Here is a 21620-nt window from a genome sequence, read left to right as displayed (position 1 = left end):
CGGGTGACAGAGAAATAGAGACATGGCCTTGAGGCCCATCCCTCTCCCTTCCTTTTCTTTCAAGTGCCAGAGGTGGACGATCTGACCAATATCTCTGCCTCTCGGGGTGACGGCAGGTCCCCTCTTCCTCCTTACACTCCCGAAGCAGGCATCGTCAGCTCTTTTGAAGTTTATAGGACTTTTACTCTAGGTAAGAACTGGTCACAGCTAGGGGGCTGAGAGAGCCCCCCCGCAGAGGCCAGGTTTCTCCCAACCCTTTTTTGTGTTCCTGTAGGTTCAGGTAGGGAAGACCTAAGTGCTGTTCTCCTAGGAAGCTGTCCAACACTGTGGTCAGCTCTTCATCTGTGTACCTTCCTCTCCTCTGCTTACACGCAGGGGCTCCTGAAGGGCAAAGAAACACGAGCAGGGGGCCTGGCCCAAAGCGGTTCTCAGCAGTTATTTGCAAAAGAATTTGTGGCAACAACATTCATTTGCTGTTCGGGTATTTAAGACATCCTGATGGGGTTGCTGGGGGAGAGGGGACGATGGGGGAAGAGGGCGGGGAAAGGGAGAGATCAGGAGACAAGAGAAAAAGAAGGTTTCTGAGAGGAGTAGGAGAGAAAATGATACAGGGATGCATCTCCCAAGACAAACCCTGAACCAGAGCCGGGCGTGAGAAAGAAGTGGTCTCCGGGTCTCAGGGGACCTTCCCTCCCTTTGATCTCGGAGGTTCTACTCTGAAAAGGACACCCTGGGCTGAGGCCAGAGCAGCAATGAGAACAGGAGAAAGGGAAGGGGGGATGGAGCCCCCCAGATTGGTGATGGGAAGGGAAAGGAGAGGACACCTAAGCAGTGGTAACGTGGCCACAGCAGCGCTGGGCTGATGGGCAATTCCAGGGGGAGGGGTTTGTACCGGAGGCTACACAAAAAGACAGCTATGCGTTGGGGTTGTCTCTGCACATAACCATGAGAAAACCCTCCCGAATAGCAAGAACATTGGCCCTCCTGCCAAGTCTCCAATTATACATAAAGCACTTACCACGAATTGAATAAATAATGATTGTTTTCATCGTGAGTTTCTTCACTGGAGGAAGAGTCAACTTGTAGGTATTTTTCACCATTGCAAAATATCCAACAAATCTGTTCTGCAATACAAAAGAAGTCTCGATTTAAGTGAAGGTAAAAAGTCCTGATTTGTTTAAGGAAAATAATTGATGAAGGAAACATTGATTGGGTGCCATTATGTAACTAGGCATTTGTTGCCTCATGACTAAATATCTACCTTAGAAAACAAATACTGAATGAAGAGCAACAGGCAAGGAACAAGAAAGGAGCCAGGTGTGGCTTAGAGGCTGCTGGGACTGAGAGAGCAACTAAGCAGAACCAACAAAACAGCTAGAACCACATGACAGCAAGATGCCATTAACTGCAAATGTGGGAGAGGTCGGTCTGGGGTAGAAGCTTCATTGTGGCTGAGTTAAAGAAAGGTTTGTGCTTTGGGGAGCAGTAGCCTCCTCGGCATGAGAGAAGGGAAGACATAAGAGCTCGGGGGAGAGCTCCATGGGCCAGCAGCACATTCACATCCTTCTCTAGTCCCAGCCAGTGAGCATCTCTCCACGTCCCATTCCCCCAATTCCATGTTTGCAAGGAAGCCTGGGGATTCTCTTAGCCTAGTCCGTCTCCTATGGCAAGCTGTTCACAAGGGCTCTCCTTTCTTCTAGAGGTTAAGAAGAGTTCTGGTACAGAATCAACCGGACTGAAAAGTTCATATAGACTCTTCCCCACCCATTGGGAAGTGTTAATAAAATTAACCACCATCCTCTGCATTGGAAAGGACCAGTCAAGCTCTTAACTCAGGGGTGGATGAAATGTATGTAGTGCATTGAATGGCCACGCTGCAGGGTCAGGAGGGGATGGTGTCTGAGAATTACTGCCGCACACGCAGGGAACTCTGTCCTGGGGCCTCGCCAACACAGCCCTCAAGCCTGAGGCCGGGCCCCTGCACGGCTAGCCCAGTGAATCAGAAGAGACTCAGCTGCAGGCTAGGGTGTGCCAGTCCTGGAGTAAGTTAGAGACCCTGCACGTGACTGCAGAGGAAATGGGGAAGGGAAGATGTGCCTGAAGGAGCTACATCTAACGTCCCCTTGGCTCCTGCCACCAGATTCTTGACCTTCCACTAAAGGCTTGTAACCTGCCGTGGCCCTGTAGCTGCTTTAGCTCTCACGCTTCTTTCCCCTACAGCCCCAAACAACAGGCGCACGTAGCAGAAGTTAATAAAACCAACATACACTTAGTAAGCACTCACTACAGACAAAGGAGATACTATATGAGGCACTTCGGGCTGCCAGGGTGGAAAGATGGGCAAGACGTGGGCGTGCAAAAAGGGTAGAGAAGACACAACTTCGAATAGCTGGAAAATAACGTAAAGCAACTTAGTCCCTAAAAGGAACACAAAGGGCTATAAGAACTCCTGAAAAAGCAGGAGACTACTTCAGGCTGGGAGGGCAAAGGGACTCCAGGACAAGGGGCCCTTGTGAGAACATGGGTGTAAAGTATAAACAGGCTGGGAAACGGCAAACAATCCAAACGCCTTAGAGCGTGTGAATGCACATAGTGGGAGAAGCGGTTGGAAAAATCCTATCTAGGTTGGCAGTGCCAGGTTAAAACATATTTGTTGCCATTGGCAGTCAGAAGCCATTACGGATTTTGAGCGTGAAATGGCATGATTCGAGCTGGGCTTCAATAAGTTGATGTATTACTTATAGCCTATGGCTATCTTTTTTACTTTCTTGTGTTGCTTGAGTTTGGCAGAAAAGTATGAATGGATAAGGCTGAGTTCTTTGATCCCAAATGAAATGTCTAGAGCCAGCAGTTACAGTGTTCTGCTAACTAAGCCAAGGGTATCAGCTTTCATCACTTCACTCAAAGAAAACTCTCCTTCATGGCCACATCCACATTTACTTAAGAATTCCCAACCATCTCTCACTTGGGTTTGAGGGGCCGTATACAAAAGGCAATCCGAATGAGAAGCTGTGCACAGGATGGGAAGTAATGGGCTTTGGAGTCTGAAAGATCTGCATTTGAGTTCTTAGTTCAAACAGTTAGTTTCCCTGAACCTCGATTTCCCAGTCTATAACATGGGAATCATAATGGTGCCCACTCATTGCGTTATTCAGAATATTATATTAGATAATGAATGCAAAACCCTTAGCAGGATTCAACAAAGTCTAGAATGTTGTAAACTCTATAGGATAAATGGCCTGGTTTCTGCAATAAACAATTTACAAGGAAGAAAAAAAAAGAGAGGTGGGAAACCTATCAAGTAAAAGAGACTTAAGGAGACATAGCAACCAAATGAAACGTGTGCCCTTGTTTGGATCCTGACTGAAACAAACTAAGTTTTAAAAAGATTTTAAGATAATTATGGAAATTTAAACGAGGACTAGACATTTGATACTATTAAGGTATACTATTGTTAGATATGTCAATGGTTTTAAGGGGTTTTTTTTTTTTTAGAGTCTTTATGTTAGATGTCATATTAAAATGCTTAGGGGATAAGATGATCTGATGTCTGGGATTTCCTTCAAAATAATCCAAGTTTAGTGTGAAAATGAAGTGTGTGTGTGTGTGTGTGTGTTTGTGTAGAGTGGGGAGGGAATGAATGGTTGGCCACATGACGAAATGATTGCTGAAGCAGTGTGATGAATAGAAGGGGGTTTATTGTATGACTGTCTTGACTTTTTATGAAAAAGTCCAGGATAAAATGTTTTCAAAGGGGAAAAAAAAATAACATATGAGTCACATGGGTTGTCTGAGTATTAAATGAGACAATATATGTAAAAGTACAATAGTGTCTAGTATAAAATAGGTTTTTGAAAAATGTTACTTTTCCCTTTCCTTTCTCTTTTGAAGTGCAGCCCCCCTCCCACCGACTCTGTCTCTGTCTTTTTCTGTCACTGTCTGTCTCTCCTTACACATGTGCACGCCCATGCGTGCGCGCACACACACACACACACACACACACACACACAATGTTCTACAAGGGCTGAATTGCCCTAATAGGGGTTTGTGAAAGACTCAGTTCCTCTTTACATGGAAATAAAAGGCTAGTGACTTCAGATCATCTTCAGGGGTCTGAAACCTTAGGAATCGGACCTTCCTACCTTGGGAAGGGAATCAACTCCTGAACTCTTCAAACAATAACCAATTAAAATGGAAAGCAGGGTGCTCTGGGGAGAACTCAGTGCTTGCAAAGCCAAGCAACACCTGAGGCAGGGCTCCTGGCCTATGGAAGGGATCAAGGCCTGTCACGGGGCACCCAAGGAGAAGACCACCCAAGGGGAGATCACCTAAGGAATCACCCAAGGAAGAGAGTCTAAAATGAAACCAGGTAATAGATGCCAATCTTAACCTAATTACCCAGAGTGACCCCTTTTAAAGAAAGAACACTTACCTGAGAAGGAGTTTCTACTCCCTGATGTTTACTGCTGATGGATTTATCCGTTCGTCGTTCTCCAAAATAATTAAGGCTGTCCTATATAAAAGGGGACAGTCCAAGCATGGGTCATCTGCACGTCCCTTTCCTGTATAAGGCATTTTGAAGTTTCTAAGGCCACATGATTTCCTTAAGTCAGCGGTCTTTGGGCAGAGGCTATACCCGAAATAACAGAATTAACAAAGCCACATCAAGGCCTACTCTCATTCAAAGATGCATAAAGACGGGCAACTTTAGAGCTGGAAGACTTTGGAGATAATCTGGTCCTTCTTGCTGTCTTTCTATTTTACAAATGGAGAAGATTAGGACCAAAAGAAAACCAAGTGACCTGCCATGGAGATGCATGCAGCCTGTCAGAGACAGCAAAGGCCTGAGCACTGGCCTCTGGCTCTGTCTAGGGCTCCAGACCAACAGCCTGCAAACTTTATATATTTACTGATTTTGGCCACGCCACACAACTTACGGGATCTTAGTTCCCTGACCAGGGACTCAACCCTCGGCAGTGAAAGCGTGCAGTCCTGACCACTGGACCTCCAGAGAGGTCCCTCAAACTTTTTATTTTTAAAGCTACAATCCACATTCATAAACCTGGGAGATACACACACACACATACACACGCACTCTCTCTCTCTCACACACACAGAACTGAAACAAGTTTCACAAACAATACTTACCTTTTGATATTTCCTAATCGATTCCATTTTATTTAAAAAATGCAAGTGACAACCCAATAAGTTGATTTCACAACTCACTGATAAACTGATCCATAGTGTGAAAAACACTGTCCTAGAGCATCCATTTTCCTAACCTGTGTGTCTCAAATTTGAAATAAAGAAGGCAGTGGAATCAGGGTGCTGGGCCCAGATCAGAACCCCCAGCGTCTCTTATCTGGGCTGCAGGCTGAGAGAGAAGCAGAACGGCTGAAAGCGTGCCCTCTAAGAGGTGACTTTTCAGCGAGATCGTGGCAGAAACAGAGTGGGAACCCTGCTGCAAGACATAGCAACAGCCCATCCAGTCTTCTCAGGAATTTCCAGAGGGCACAGGTCCCACAGATGTTGACTGTGCAAAGATATAACACCCAGGGGAGACTTTGTTCTGAGTTGGAAAACGATGCCTTTTACCTCCCTAGCACTTGCAAGGATGTTCAAGGTCCTTTAGAAAATTTCCCTAACCCATCTTCTTCTTATTCTCGTGAGAAAGGAGGAAGGCCTGGAGCTGGTGGGATTATGTCAGAGCAGTTCTGGGTCTGGGGGAGGCAAGTCAAGCTTCTGTATTGCTGAGGGTTTTTTTGCACTTTCACAACTTGACCTCACTCATTTCACATTAATCTGGACTCTGCTGTGTCCTGTCTTTATTTAAAATATTCATATTGTATCCACGATGGATTTTTTGGCATTAACTTAGATTTTTTTCAATGCTGCACTGGAATATTATTTAACTTAATTACTGAGATTTTTGGCATTCCCTTAAATTTTGTGTCCAAGGTGAGCGTCTCACTGACCTCACCCTCCATCCCGTCCCAAAGAGGCCCTGAGGTCAGTTACTAACTAGTGCCAGTTAAACCAGAAAGTATCCAAACCAGGCTTTCTAATAATCACCTCTCCAATTACAACTCCATTAAGTACCATGACTCAGGAATCATGTTACCATCCCACCAATGAGGTTTCAGAGCTAGCAGATTCAATCAGCCTAAGACAGCATTGGTAGGAGCATCTTTCATACCTCTGCGGTTGCAAATATTTCACTGGCAAGAAGGTAGGCACAGACCATAGTTCCAGTTCTTCCTAGAAAAGAAGTTAGTTCATGAACCATTGCTCATGGCAGTACTTGCTATAAAACTACGCTCACAAGTATTTAGAGTTCATTTTGGATTGATTTTCTTCCACTCTGAAAGTGCTGGCTCAAAATATTTCAATTCAGAGATACACAAAGCCCTTACACTGCTTGCTCTGAGCCTCTACCTGGAGTTCTGTGCTAGTTGTGTGCATGGATGTGCACGTGTATGTTGTTCTGAGTCTTGACCCCTGGAGGCTGCAGTAACAGGCAGAGGCAATGAGCTCTGCTCCAGGACTCTAAAGCTAAAGAGATACCTACCAGTTAAGAGCTAATTACACACCCTGTTTTCCTACTAATGTAAATAAAAGAAACTATAAAAGATCAAACATGGACAGAACCCAAAACACCACGGAGCATTTACCATACCTATTATCCCTTCCATTTTAGTTACAGTGTTTTGTGTGCTACAAGACCTCTTAAAGTAGAAAGAACAGAATAATGAGCCCCCATATACCTGTTCCAAGATTCGATAATTATCAGATTGATTGTTAGACTTGTTTCTTCCTTTTCTTCCCTCATCCTTCTTTCCCTCCCCCTCTCTACACGCACCCCAGCCCCCCCACCAGCATGTTAAAGCAAATCCTTGATTTCATGTCATTTTATCCTCAAAGTCTCATGGTTTTTTTCCAATTTATATTTTTGTCCTGCCATACAAAATGTGAGTTAAAAAGTACATTGCATCTGTTCTTCTACAATGATCTGTAGCTTTTGTCTTAGCCAGTATATGCTGAACTTTATTTTATGTAATTCCAAACTTATCCTTCTACCTTAAGATGCACTCTATTTTCTATTCTATCCTTTTAAAAACATGAACCACTAAATTTATTTTGCAACCCATAGTTGGAAAAACAATATTCTAAGCCAAGTACTTCCAAAGAGGACTTTGTACCACCCTGTGCTCTGATAAGTAAAAGCTTCTTGCTAAAGGAGGCTACTGACCATTAACAATCTAGCTCTCTAGCTCTCTAGCATGGATGGTTAACATTTCAATTCTGGAGGACATCTCTGAGTCTTACAGCCCTTATATATTCCCATTTGAAAAAAAACTTGCAGATTCATGTCCCAGTGGCTATGGATAAGCACAACCACAGACAAAGTAGATGCCCTCTCATCCAGTCAAGTCAGGTATGCAAGGAATCATTAAAATGATTTACACCTGTCTTCAGTATTTTAACTTAAAACATAAACATATATTCATTCACTAAACTTTTGCTATTGGACAAAGGTTTTAAGTTTTTAACTATGATGAAAGGAATCTACCAAAATACCTACCAGGTATATCATATTAATGATGAGATGATGATAACATTCCTCTTAAAGCCAGGAACTAAACAAAATGTCTACTATTCACTGCTTCTATTTACTACATGGCTTAGCCAGTATTGTAAGAAAAAATGTATAGGGATCAAAACAGAAGAAACAAACTCTCATTATTTGCAGACTAGAAAAGTCCAAGTAAATCTATAGGCTAACCCCTAAAACTAATGAACGAGTTCAGGAAGATACAAGGTCAACACTACGAAAAAAGCAAAAACTGATAGCTAAATAAGGGATGTTGGTTGAAACCTTTAGAGAAATTCCTAAGGAATATAAAAAGAGTATATGACTTCCAAGCAAATGGCGGGGGTGGGAGGAAGGAATTATGCTGCAAAGAATTCAAGCAAACCAAAATAAAATATCAGTAAGGATATAGAAGATTTGAATAAAACAATTAACAAACAACCTAATGGGCACATAGAGAACACTGTTCAGGACAATGCATAATACACTTTATTTTCAAGTGCACAGAAAACATTTGATAAAATTGACCAAATGCTGGGCGATAAAGCAAGTCTAAATAAGTCTCAAAGAATTTAAAAAATGCATATGTTCTCTGACCACAATGCAATACAACTACTAGCACACAGGTAGATGAAAAAGCAATGAACAGATTAGAAAGTTCAGAAACAGACCCATGTCCTGCAGAACGGCAAGGAAATGAAATCAGTGTGCTGAAACAATTAGACAGCCATATGGAAAATGATAAAACTTGACCCCTTCCTCACACCACACACATAAATCAATTCCAAACGAAATAAAACTTATATAAGATAATACAGTACTATGTCTTTTTAAACTCAGGGAAAGATTTCTTCATTAGGACACACAACACTAACCTTAAGAAGACAAAGAACAATGTACACTGACTATGTTAGAAAAGAAGTGCTGTTAACCAAAAGATACTCAGAGAGAAATGGCAAATCACACAGCAGAAAAGGTATCTTGGAATACTGTATAATACATATAACAAACCACAGAGTTGAAATGGAGAATATATAATGAATTCCTACAAGTCAATTGGAAAAAAGCAAACAATCCAGGAGAAAAATAGACAAGGAAATTAAACAGATACTTCACAAAAAAGAATATCCAAGGATATCATAATAAACCTATGGAAACGTTCTCAATCTTATTAGTAACCACAGAAATGCAAATGAAAGCCATAATGAGATACAACTACACACCCACCCAACAGCTAAAAATAAAATGACTGAGAAATCCAAGTGTTGCTTAAGGATGTGGAATACTTGGAACTTTCATGCAATGCCAGTGGAGTGTAAATTGTCAACTGTTTTGGAAAACAGATGACATCATTTATGAAAGTTTGAGATTCATTATCCTAAGACAAAACAATTTTAGTCCAAGGTCTACACTCAACAGAAATGTGGGCACATGTGCAACAAGAAAAATGTATTTCATAGCAGCATTATAATAGTAAAAATTGGAACCAATCCAAATATAATAGAAAAAAGCTTCCTTTTGCAGTAGCAATGTGTCTTGGGATGAATTTAACAAAAGATATACAAGACCATCATGAAGAGAAGTATAAAATATTATTAAAAGATCAGATGATTCAAATAAATAGAAAACCATTCATGTACAGCTCAATATTGCAAAGTTCTCCATGCTTCTGAATTCATCTATAGATTCAATGCAGTTCCAATCAAAATCCCAAATATATTTTCACGTAGAACTTGATCAAATAATTCTAAAATTAAATATACAAAGAGTCAAGAGATTTCTGTCTTTATCAAGATATATTATAAAGCTATAAAAATTACAAGAGCGTGGTATAGAAAATTCACAGACAGTCCGAAATGCGAATGGAAACTTGGTATATGACTGAGAAGGGACTACAAGTTGATGGGGACTACATGAGCATGTAATAGATGGTTTTAGGAGAATTGTCTATCCGTATGGAAAAAAAATCTCCCTCCCCAAATTCCAATTAAAGACCTAAATGTACAAAGCAAAACTTTACTATTTTATAAGGAGAATATCTTCACCACCTCAGTGTATGGGTGGATTTCTTAAACATGACCAAAATGCACGAACCACGCACACACAGAACAATGATAAACTTCACTACATTAAAAATTAAAAACTTCTATATGACAAAATAAATCATAATCAAATTTAAAAGACAACACAGTGGAAGAAGATATTTGCAATATAAACTGCTAACAAAAAATTAGCACCCAGATTATTTAAAGAAGTCCTATAAAATCAATAACAAAATATTTGGGCTATCATGATATCACTGGTAATGTGCAGACATCAACCAACAAAAAGAAGCAAAACCAAGATGAATGAAAACTTGAAAAAGGGAGCTGCTCTGGTACAGACCAACTGAACACTAGCCTTCCAAACAATCCTAAAGGAAAAGCAATGAAACACACATGAACACAGAATAATGGAAGTCTGCTCTCAGAAAAAAAAAATTAAATTTGAAATGAAGGTCCTCCTTTAAGCAAGGAATTAACCTGATTAAAAGAAAACTAAAGCCAACTCTTAGATTATAATATTTTGGTTGAGCCATATTAAATGGCCTTTTTTTAGAGTAAAAGATGGTCCAAAGAAAGGCAGTTCCACGTGGTTCAACCTCTGTATTCTTCATTTAGGCACAATATTGTAAATGGCCATACATACAGAATATTTTGACCTGTGGAACTAAAGATGGAACTTGCCTACTAACTCATGAGCTTGAAACGACTTTTCAAATAAGACTCAAACTTTATTCTACTCAATCACAGAAGGCAGTTTTAAAGTGTGTTTTCCTGGAATTTAATATAAAAAACTGTTTCACAGCCCAACAAAACCATAATTCCTTATTTGTCAAACATTGTGAAATATGCCTAGATGATTATTAAAAGCCTAAATCTGAATGAGAGAAAACCTGACTCAAGCTAAATTCGTTGAATTGACAACTGGCTTTCCAATCACCCCCATTTTCCCCCCACCAAAATCAACTTCTATGTATCATTACACTGTAAAAACTGCAGTCTAATTTTGGGTCTTTCAAATGGCATTGCTGTTGACACTCTTAACTTTAAAAGGTCCTCACAAAGTTTAAGAACAACCTTAAATAAAATGAAAAGTGCTCTGATGGTTTCGAAAGTTAAACAGTGTTTGTATTTTGGCAAATCAAAAATGAAGGGGGCTTCCCTGGTGGCGCAGTGGTTGAGAGTCCGCCTGCGGATGCAGGGGACACGGGTTCGTGCCCCGGTCTGGGAAGATCCCACATGCCGCAGAGCGGCTGGGCCCGTGAGCCATGGCCGCTGAGCCTGCGCGTCCGGAGCCTGTGCTCCGCAACGGGAGAGGCCACAACAGCGAGAGGCCCGCATACCGCAAAAAAAAAAAAATGAAGAAACCCAAAGAGTCAATAAACAAGGGAAAACACACGTAACCTTCCTCAGTTCCTCTCTCCCTACTTTCTTCTCTTCTTTACTCTTTCTTCCTTTCCTCCCCCCTTCCTCCCTCTTTCCTTCCCTTCCTTTAGTCTTCACGCTAATATTAAAAAACGTTAACAATGATTAATACCGGTTAATAGCAGAACGTATCTTGTGGGTTTACTTTAATATCTTTTTCAAATTTCTTTAGAAAAAGAGAAAGAAAAAGAAAAACGTTTTTTACCTTTGCCCCCCTTACAGTGAATCACTGCGATGTTTTCCTCATCTTGAGCCATCCACTCTTTTACGTCCTTGGAGAACGCCACCATCTCACTGATTCAAAGTGAAAGATTTTTAGTTGAATGAAAAGACTTCCCAAAAAATCAAGCCCTGTGTATTTAGCCCTCTTCTGACAGCCAGCTTGGCATCAAACTTACCTCAAAGAGGGGACATTGTGATCGTCAATCATGTATCGACAGACCCTATCATGGAAGTACTTAGCATCGTAAGCTCTTTCACCTGAAATAAATGATGCACGGGTCATATCTCTAACCCTAATAAACACAGTAAATGGTCAAGGTGTAAATAAGTTATACTTTTCTATTAGAAATTCCTCCTCTACCTTTAAAAGGAGCTTTCTGTCTGGCTCCTGCTGCTCTAAAAGAAACGTAAGGGTCTCAAAAATAAAAGTAGAGTAGTGTTTTGTCCATCTTGAGTAACATAAGCCCAAATTATTTGGGTTTAATAGGCCTTACTTGTACTTTTCTAGCAGGCTACTCACTGCATTATCAGAAGGTTACACAGAGCAGAAGCCAACGCGGCCAGCCAAAATACTTGCCTCCTGAAAATGTCCACTTAATATACAGGAAGAGGGTCAGCTGGGCTATAATTTGTTTGCTATAGGGCTTGGGGGGTTTTTCCCATGCAGGACCCTGGTCTCCTCACACCTCATTCCTAGTGGGTTACAGTGTGCATTTGTTGAATTGCCTTCAAAACACAAGCTGGCAGGAAAAAAACAAATATCTTCCAAAACCTACTACCACTAGACCTGACTCTCCTAAAATGGCTCTGCCCCCAGTCTCCTGCCTACCTCACAGGGCACTGTGTGCTGTTGCACTTTCTTTTCCTACCAAACAGAGCCAGCACAAGATGGAGGCTTTTTAAAACTCACTTCCCACCACCACTAAATACCTATGATTAAATGAAATGTAAAAACTAAATCAACTTCTTCCATGCAGTGAGTGACCTGTTTTCTATCTAGAGTAGCAAAATATCGAGCCATGTACATACTGCAGAGATTGTAGACTCGGTAGTGGTTTTGATGCTTGGTATCCAGGAACCGTACAACTTCCTAAAAAAGATGGACACATACCTTACATATTCCACACGGCACCAACATAAGCCTTTTCCTAGGACTAACCTAAAATGAGTATCACCCTTTTATTCACTGGTCCGTCACTTAGCACCTTTCAGGGGAGACTCAGGGAATAAAAAGGTACATACATTCCAAGTCATATCTAACCCACTGATGGTTTGCACATAGCCCACAAAAGTTGGGATGACTACACTGATTAGCCTCTACTCTAAATACACATTGTTTAAAGCTACCAGAGAAGGAAGTTAGGTGGTTAACAAGCTTTAAGAAAATTGTAATTTGTTCTAAAATTTGTATGGAACCACAAAAGATCCTGAATAGCCAATCTTCAGAAAGAAGAACAAAGCCGGAGTTATCATGCTCCCTGATTTTAAACTATACTATTGATACAAAGCTGAAGTCATCAGAACAGTAGGGTACTGGCACAAAAACAAACACATAGATCAATGGAACAGAATTGAGGGCCCGGAAAACAACCCACACATATACGGATAATTAATTTATGATAATGGAGCAAAGAACATACAGAAAGGATCGTCTCTTTAATATATGGTGTTGGGAAAACTGGACAGCCACATGCAAAAGAATGAAACTATACCACTATGTCACTCCATACACAAAAATTAACTCAAAAAGGATTAAAGACTTGAATGTAAGATGTGAGAACATAAAATTCCTAGAAGAAAACATAGCTGGTAATTTCACTGACATTGCTCTTAGTGATGTTTTTGTGGATCTGACTCCAAAGGCAAGGGAAACAAAAGCCAATGTCAACAAATGGGACTACATCAAACTAAAAAGCTTCTGCACGGTGATAAAAACCATGATCAAAATGAAAAGGCAACCCAGTGAATGGGTGAAAATATTTGCAATTTATATATCCAATAAGGGGTTAATATCCAAAATATATGAACTATACAACCTCAAAACAAAAAAACAACCCAATTAAAAAATGGGTAGAGGACCTGAATAGACAAACTTCCAAAGAAGATATACAGAGGGCCAATGGGCACAACAAAAAATCTTCAGCATCACTAATCATTAGGCAAAAATGCACATCGAAACCACAATAAGATATCACTTCATGCTTATTAGAATGGGTATTATCAAAAGGGTAAGAAATAACAAATGTTGGAGAGGATGTGGAGAAAAGGGAACCCTCAAACACTGTTGGTGGGACTGTAAATTGGAGCAGCCACTATGGAAAACAGCATGGAGATTACCCCCAAAATTAAGACTAGAAATACCATATGATCCCAGCTATTCCACTTCTGGGTATTTAGCCAAAGAACACAAAAAAACACTATAATTCCAAAAGATATATGCACCCCTATATTCAATGCAGCACTATTAACAACAGCCAAGATATGGAAACAACCCAAATGTCCACTGATGAATGAATAAAGATGTGATAAATACGCGTGCATGCGCGCGCACACAAACACACACACACAAATGAATACTACTCAACCATAAAAGAATGAAGTCCTGTCATTTGCAACAACATGGATGGACCTTGAAAGTATTATGCTAAGTGAAATTGTCAGGCAGAGAGAGACAAACACCATACAATTTCACTCATATGTGAAATCTAAAAAAATAAAACAAATGAACAAACAAAAGCGAACAAAACCAAACACAGATACAGAGAACAGATTACTGGTTACCAGAGGGGAAGGGGTTTGGGGTGTGGCTGAAATAGGTACAGGGTCAACTGTATGGTGACAGACGGCAGCTAGACTTGTGCTGGTGATCACTTTGTAGTGTATACAGATGTTGAATTTTAATGCTGTACTCCTGCAACTTGTACAATAAAAAAGAGAGAGAATGGGGTGGGGAGGGAGAGAGGGAGGAAGGGAGAGAACAAGGAAGGAAGGAAGGAAAGAAGGGAGGGAGGAAGGGAGGAATGGTTTTTGCCTCAGAGCACAGTGAGCAAAGAGGCTTTACAAACTTACAGCATGATGAGGACAAAATTCACAGTGACTCTGACATCTGGATCAGGAGCTCCTCAGTGAGCCGTATAGAAAATAAACATCCAAATGAATATGGTCTGGGAGCTGAGGGACATGGGGTTAAAAAACTCAAGTTTGACAAAGAAGGTGAAGTCAGAGATGACCAAACAACTTCTAGTCACACTTCTTCAGTTATGACAGAAGAAACAGAAGAACCAGCTTCATCGAAGAAGAAAGACAAAGAGAAGAGGATGAAGAGGAAGAGTGTCTTGAACGACAGAAATGGGGCTTCCCTGGTGGCGCAGTGGTTGAGAGTCCGCCTGCCGATGCAGGGGACGCGGGTTCGTGCCCCGGTCTGGGAAGATTCCACATGCCGCGGAGCGGCTGGGTCCGTGAGCCACGGCTGCTGAGCCTGCGCGTCCGGAGCCTGTGCTCCGCAACGGGAGAGGCCACAACAGTGAGAGGCCCATGTATCGCAAAAAAAAAAAAAAAAAAAAAACAGAAATGATTCCAGAAAAAAGAAATTCAAGAGAAAGAATCTGATGATGCCTTAACTATAAATGAAGAGAATTCTATGGAAAAGAATCAAATAGAGGAATCTCACCTGTCTCAGGATGAGACAGATTTACATTCTGAAGACAGTGAAAACAGAGGCCCTGCAAGTAGGATTCCGACTGCCATGAAACAGAAGAACTAGGGGGCTCCAATTCCAGTAGAACTGGAGAGATTCTCTCAGAATCCTCCACAGAAAATGACTATAAAGCCACAGAAGTCACTGATGAACCGATGGAACAAGACTATTTAGAAATACTTACATGCAGTATTTCACACTCAGTTCTAGTTTTACACTGTATGAAATTTCTGTGTAATCAAATGGACCTTTAGTTTTGCACGTGAAGGAGGTTGTAAAATAAAGTACTTCATGGGATAAACCCTGAAAGAGTTGTTCTTCTAGGAGCTGTGAATATCAGCTCTTCTGGGTCCTGCTTACTAAACACTTTTTTGGGGGGGCGGGGGAGGATCTGGTTAAATCAGTGGCTTCTGTATAGATTTTTTTTTAAATTTAGGATTAAAGTTTTCAAACTGGAAGGTAATAATTACAATTCTTTTTTTTTTTTTTGGAGAGTATGATGCTTAGATTATACATATGTGAAAAGGCTTCTAGTCTTTTTCTAACAGCTCTGGCAGTGTTCATATTTTGGTCATAGTTTCAACATTTACCATATGAATTAAAGGGTTTCATGGTAGTTATATTATTTATATTTATAAATATAAATTCCATATATGTTCATCTTTTACAGAAACAAGAAAAATTAAAAATTTGCTCCCTTAGAATAATATATGTATATTTACATGTAACATATTTTATAGTGATATATGTTATATGATATAATGTATGTAACATAATACATATCATATAATATAAAATAAAGTAATATAACATATATAACATTATATACAAATAATATATATAACAGATTTATATACTGTATAAATGATATATACATTGTAATTTACATATCATTCATACAAAATATAAATTATATAATATATAAATTATGAATTTATATAAGTTACATATCTATATACTTAAGTATTATATATTTATGATGTTAATATAGTCATAATATATGCATACGTATATATTATTGTTATATAATTATATGATATGTAATATATAGTTGTATAACTTATACATTAGATAATTATATATAACATAATATATTATATATAAATATAATATATTATTATAAAGGGGAAAATGTTATATTTTTCTGTTTCTATGAGATGAGTTTAGATTATAGATTTATAAATGGAATAATATATTTACATGTTATATAAGACATATACATAGAATTTATAATTTATACATGTAATTATATATTATTCTGTATAATATATATTATATATGAGTATACATGTATTATTCTAAGGGGGAAATGTTATATTTTTCTGTTTCTATAAGAGATAAGATATATATGTAATATATATTTATAAATAGAATAATGTATAGTTATACTATATAAAATTTATACGCAGTTATATATAACATGATATATATTACATTTACTATATACTAATTTTATATATTACACATTATATATTAATACATATTTAATATATACTAAAATATACATTTTATTTAAATATACACTATTTTAAGAGGGAAATGTATTATATATTATATAATTACATGTACAACTATACATTACCTTACATATGCTCTATAGTATATATAATGTATATTACATATAATTATATACACATTATTCTGAGAGGGGCAATATTCTATTTTTCTGTTTCTGTAAGATATGCATTGGATACTTTTTCTATTGGTAATGATCGAGTCCACATCTTTCAAGGCCGGTTCTTTCTCCTCTAAGTAATTAAACATCTGGTCCTTGTGAAACCATGGAAATTTTAAGTCTGTTGAAATATCAGGTTAAACACGTTCTGAGAGATCTGTTCAAACTCAAATTCTTTTGTATACTTTTGTGGTGCTTGAGAAAAAGACTTCACTATTGGTGAGAAAATGTGCTTTATCTTGGAAATTGTGTTCAAACATTAGCTTACTATTTTGTAGGATTGAATATGCTTAGGAAGCTGATGTGAGACCATCTCAGAAGAACTGGGCAGATTCACAGAACTTCTGCTTGCTTTTCTGAACATTTGTGAATACTACACATTTCTTTCTAACATATTCTAGAGTATGCAAATGTCAATGGTATGAAACACAATTATACTGGAAAAATAAATTAATATGAACTTGAGCTAAATGACTGAAGGTCATATTCACAGATTAAAGTCATGCAAGCTGTACAACTTCCTGTCAAAATTACTGGCTGCCAAATTTATACTTGTTTCTTCAGATGTACCTTTTGTTATTTAGAATTTTTAATTTTCTGTAAAGTAGACTTTTTAAAGTGTAATGTGTTTGCTGCCTTTGTGAAGCAATGTATAATTGTATAATTTCTGTAAGTAAACTGAACGCTTGAGCTTTCAATCAGTATTCTAGAAGCAATAAATATTATTTAGAAAGAACTACTGTACACCCAACAATATTAGATAAATCCCACAGAATTCATTTTAAGCATAAAAAGCTGGTTACAGAAGATGTAGTCTATGATTCCATTTATGTGAAATTCAAGAAAAAGCAGAACTAATCTGTTGTGACACAAGTGAGAAGAGTAATTACCTCCAGTGTGTTGGGGTATTGACTGAAAAAGAGCAAGAAATGGTCTATATTTTGATAGGGGTGTTGGCTGTATATACACCTATATATAATTTTATCAAGATATACATGAGATTCCCACAATTTACAGTAATTTTTATGCCTCAAAGTATAAGTATATATACACATACTTATATATAGACATACACACATATACATAATTAGTTTCCTTGAGATAGAACAAATACTGTAAATTGCACTAATGTATACACACCCGCACACATATGCAAACTTCTTAAACAATGACTTTTAACTGGCATTTCATAGTAAGCATCACCTGATGTTTGAACTTTATTTAATCTACAGAACCTAAAGCAGTATGGAGCCACTGTAATTTAGGATCTCAATCTAAGAATACACATTTTAGTTCAAGAATTCTCAATCTTCTTCCCTATGACAGACCATGAAAAACAGCCACAATTCACCACAATTCCTGCCTTCCAGAGACGGCATCTGTTGTGTCTGCTTGAATCTGAACTGGGTTTGTAGTTTGCTTGTCCAATAGAATAAGGTAGAAGCCACATTATACTAGTTGAGAGCCAGGGCCTCTGCATTCTTTCGCTTGATGCTAGTGAGGTCCTTGCCACTGCCTTATGTGAACAAGCCTGAGCTAGCCTGTTACAGAATGAGACATCACTTGGAGCCATCCAGCAAGGCCATTTTAGACTAGCCAACCCTCAGATGCCCAGTTGCTGCCCATACATGCATGAGTTAGCTCTGCTGAAATTAGTTAAGCGTGTCCCTGATCAGTTAAGCCCAACTCAAATTCACAAACCACATTATCACGAGCAAAGTAAAGGTTTGCTCTTATAAGTCATTTAAGTTTGCGGGTGATTCATCACACAGCGAAAGCTAATTGATAGCAATCCATGGTAATGTTTTACCTGAAAGAGTAAATTTTTAGGAGAACACTGTCATCTCTGGGCCAACATTATCTTACAATTCCACAGTCTAGGTTTACTGAGAAATGTGAGCATTTGTTAGATAAAAACTCTTACCTTAATGGGATTCCTATAGAAAGACTGCTTTCCAGAAGATGGGAATGACATGGCAATAATACGCTCTGGAAGTCAAAACAGTCACTATTAACAAATGTTATACATGGGAAACAATATATGAGAACTCGACTTACATATATAATCAGACTGCTTTCATAGAAGAGAACTTTCAGGATTGAGAATGACAGGAAAAAAGCTAACTAACCCTCAGGGTAATCAACTTTAATATCCAATACTGGATATTAAAGTATCCACTATTTGGACCATTACATTCAGTGTTCCCAAGTCTCAGCTGGTTCCAGCCTTATGCAACAGATTTGCGTTGACTTTAGTCTGGAGGGCCCCCTGTGGTGGGAATTTCTTTCTTATTTAAACACCAAAGAAAAATGAGCAATGTTGAGAAGTCCTAGGATGCTTTCCAGTGTTCCCCTGACTCAGAAACCCGAGACCTACAAAGCAATGACTTCATCTCTAGCGTTCTAGGAAGAGAACAGGTCTCTCTGAAATCCTTGGGCCCGAGGATAACTACTAGAACTCAATAAATTCTAAACCAAACAAATGGAGTCAGCTGAAAATCCATTTAACTTCCTATACTATAAGCAAGTAGCCCTGAATGGAGATGAAAATTAAGATTTTTCCATTTGCAGGGTTAAACTCCAAATATGTCACACTATCAGAGTGGCATATGTCTTCATGGATAAAAAATGCTTTAAAAGAACATGCCTCAGACAGGGAAAGAACAAAATTAGCATATAATTACCTACTCACACACAAGAAAAATGTGATGTTAATATAGGCAAATCAAGAGAGAAACTTCACAAACCGGTAATGTAAGTGAGGTCTAAGTCAAATCCATCCTTCTTGTATCGCCGTTTGTTTTCTGAAACCTGAGGGTTTAAAACAATCATTCATTTGTAAAACATAAATCAACATAAAAAAAGAACAATATATAGATATCTACAACCCTTGCCAGGATTTCCTGAAGCACAAACATTTTTTCTGAATCATAAACATATTTTGCCCACTTACCCTCCTCCTGGTCAGCATTGCAAGATGTCTGTTTTGCTGAGCCAGATGAAAAGCTCTTGACAGAAGGGTAAGTCGTAGAGGTAGTAAAAGAATTCTCAATCTAACAATAAAAGATTCATTTTTGCTTTAGAAACAGAGGATCTTGTCAGTATGGACTAAGTTTAGAGCAGTGGCTCTTAACCAGGGACAAAATTTTGCACACCACCCCCTGGCCTAAGCCTCCCACCCACCCCACCCACCCTGGGCATATTTGGCAATGTTCAGAGACATTTTTGGCTGTCACAACTGCCTGTGAGGGGCTGCTACTTGCATCTAGTGGTTAGAGGCCAGGGATGCTGCTCAGTACCGACGCACAGCACAGCTCCCTTACTAAAAATGTATCTGTCCAAAATACCAGTAGTGCTGCTGTTGAGAAACTCTGATTTAAAGAAAAAGTCATATGGTAGACTCTCAGAATTTGTGGGTTTAACTTCTGTGGTTTAAGACAAGCATTTTTCAGTCTTTTTCCCATCAAAACAGAATTCTTATTCCCCTCTGTTACTCCCATGCGTAACAGGGGTTCACTAGAGCTGTGAACACACATCAGGCAGATAGCAGATGAGTTACTTCCCAAGTGTGTCTCCTACCATCAGGAAGAAACACGATGGCAAAGAACTGATGGTCTGGGCTAGCGCTTCTCTAGCTTGAGTGTGCATACTGATTCAGTAGGTCTAGAGTGGGCCCTGAGGTGTTTGTCTTCTGGTATTTCTGACAAGCTCTTCCGTGATGCTGAGGTGGCCTGTCTGAAGACCATACTGGTTTGGGTTCTTTTCAAAAACTCCAAAAGCTTATCACATCAAGTTTTGTTGGGACCTGAGGGAAAGTCCTGAGAAGCTGGAGTGCAGGAAGTGGCAAGCTATCTGACTAAGGAATAAGCCTAGTGAGCCACCCAACAGCTACATCCTAGAACACTTTTGCTCTTCTTTTTCTCACTGCCACAGTAGAAAGAGGAGGAGAAAGAAAAAAGCCATCGGTGGCTCATACACATTTTGCTTTGACCCCTAACAGTTCTAACTCTGCCTCAGCTTCCGTCATGTTAACTGTCCTGCAAACATTCCACCTCTGTGTTTCTACCCATGTCACCTCGTTTTTCTCTTCCATTTGTGCCTTTTTAGAGAATCATCATTGGAGTCACTCAAATTTTTCATCAACTCACACCAGTACTCTCTTGGTTATAGGAAAAACCCAGGAATTTCACGTGTAAGAAATGTGTGGTTGAAGCGCAACTGGGAATTTAGTGGGAATTTCAAAAGGTAGAGAAGTTCAAGTTAGGTACAAGAGGCAAGTCCCCAGTTTCTTCTTTGGGGGCGTCATCTTCTTCACTCAACTAAAGGTACTCAGTGTGGACACCTTTCACTGGTCCCTAAACACCACCATCCTTTAGTTTCCAGATAGAAATTTAACTCAACGTTTCATTTTCAAGCAGCTTATTTAGCACAGAATTAGCACATTCAGAGTTAAAAAGATTACACAAAATGAAAGCCACAGAAAATACTTTTTAAGAAAGAAAAACGTTAAGAGAAGGGAAGCATATGTTTCTTACTTGGGGAAATTTTTAAGAAACTTGAAGTCATAGAAAATATAAGCAATATTGACCAGTAGAGTCACCACAATAATGGAAGCATCTAAGGAGTTCAACATATCGGAAAAATACCGTCGTACCCTGTAACAAAAAACAAAAAAGATATAAGTTTATGCTTCCCCAAAGAAGAGGTAGGGATATTTTAAAAGCACCCTTAAGATTTCCGGTTTGGGATTTCCCTGGTGGTCCAGTGGGTAAGACTCTGCGCTCCCAATGCAGGGAGCCCAGGTTAGATCCCTGGTCAGGGAACTAGATCCCATGCGCATGCCGCAAGTAAGAGTCCGCATGCTGCAACTAAGAACCAGCGCAGCCAAAATAAATAAATAGTTTTTTAAAAGGAATTCAGCGTTGATGAATGACTTAAAGTGCATTTACTAGACTAGATTAAGGAAAA

The 21620-nt window shown here is 39.1% G+C and overlaps 1 protein-coding gene across 1 annotated transcript in view; it reads right to left on the bottom strand.

Annotated features, from left to right (window-relative positions):
* Positions 1-21620, bottom strand: part of LOC307065109 (phosphatidylinositol 3,4,5-trisphosphate 3-phosphatase TPTE2-like) — a gene marked incomplete at its 5' end in the record, with an annotated part of 44351 nt that overhangs the window by 21514 nt on the left and 1217 nt on the right. Inside the window, 10 exons of the mRNA XM_079721909.1 lie at positions 1019-1124; positions 4433-4513; positions 6197-6258; positions 11264-11352; positions 11457-11538; positions 12310-12370; positions 18577-18641; positions 19400-19463; positions 19606-19705; positions 21188-21307. Of these exons, the coding sequence (XP_079578035.1) occupies positions 1019-1124; positions 4433-4513; positions 6197-6258; positions 11264-11352; positions 11457-11538; positions 12310-12370; positions 18577-18641; positions 19400-19463; positions 19606-19705; positions 21188-21307 (830 nt within the window). The remainder of the gene's footprint in view (positions 1-1018; positions 1125-4432; positions 4514-6196; positions 6259-11263; positions 11353-11456; positions 11539-12309; positions 12371-18576; positions 18642-19399; positions 19464-19605; positions 19706-21187; positions 21308-21620) is intronic.

This window comes from Hyperoodon ampullatus, assembly GCF_949752795.1.
Source record: "Hyperoodon ampullatus genome assembly, chromosome: 16".
NCBI classification, from domain to species: domain Eukaryota; kingdom Metazoa; phylum Chordata; class Mammalia; order Artiodactyla; family Ziphiidae; genus Hyperoodon; species Hyperoodon ampullatus.
Note: the sequence above shows the minus strand (reverse complement) of the source record. Positions and strands in the feature narration are given on the sequence as shown.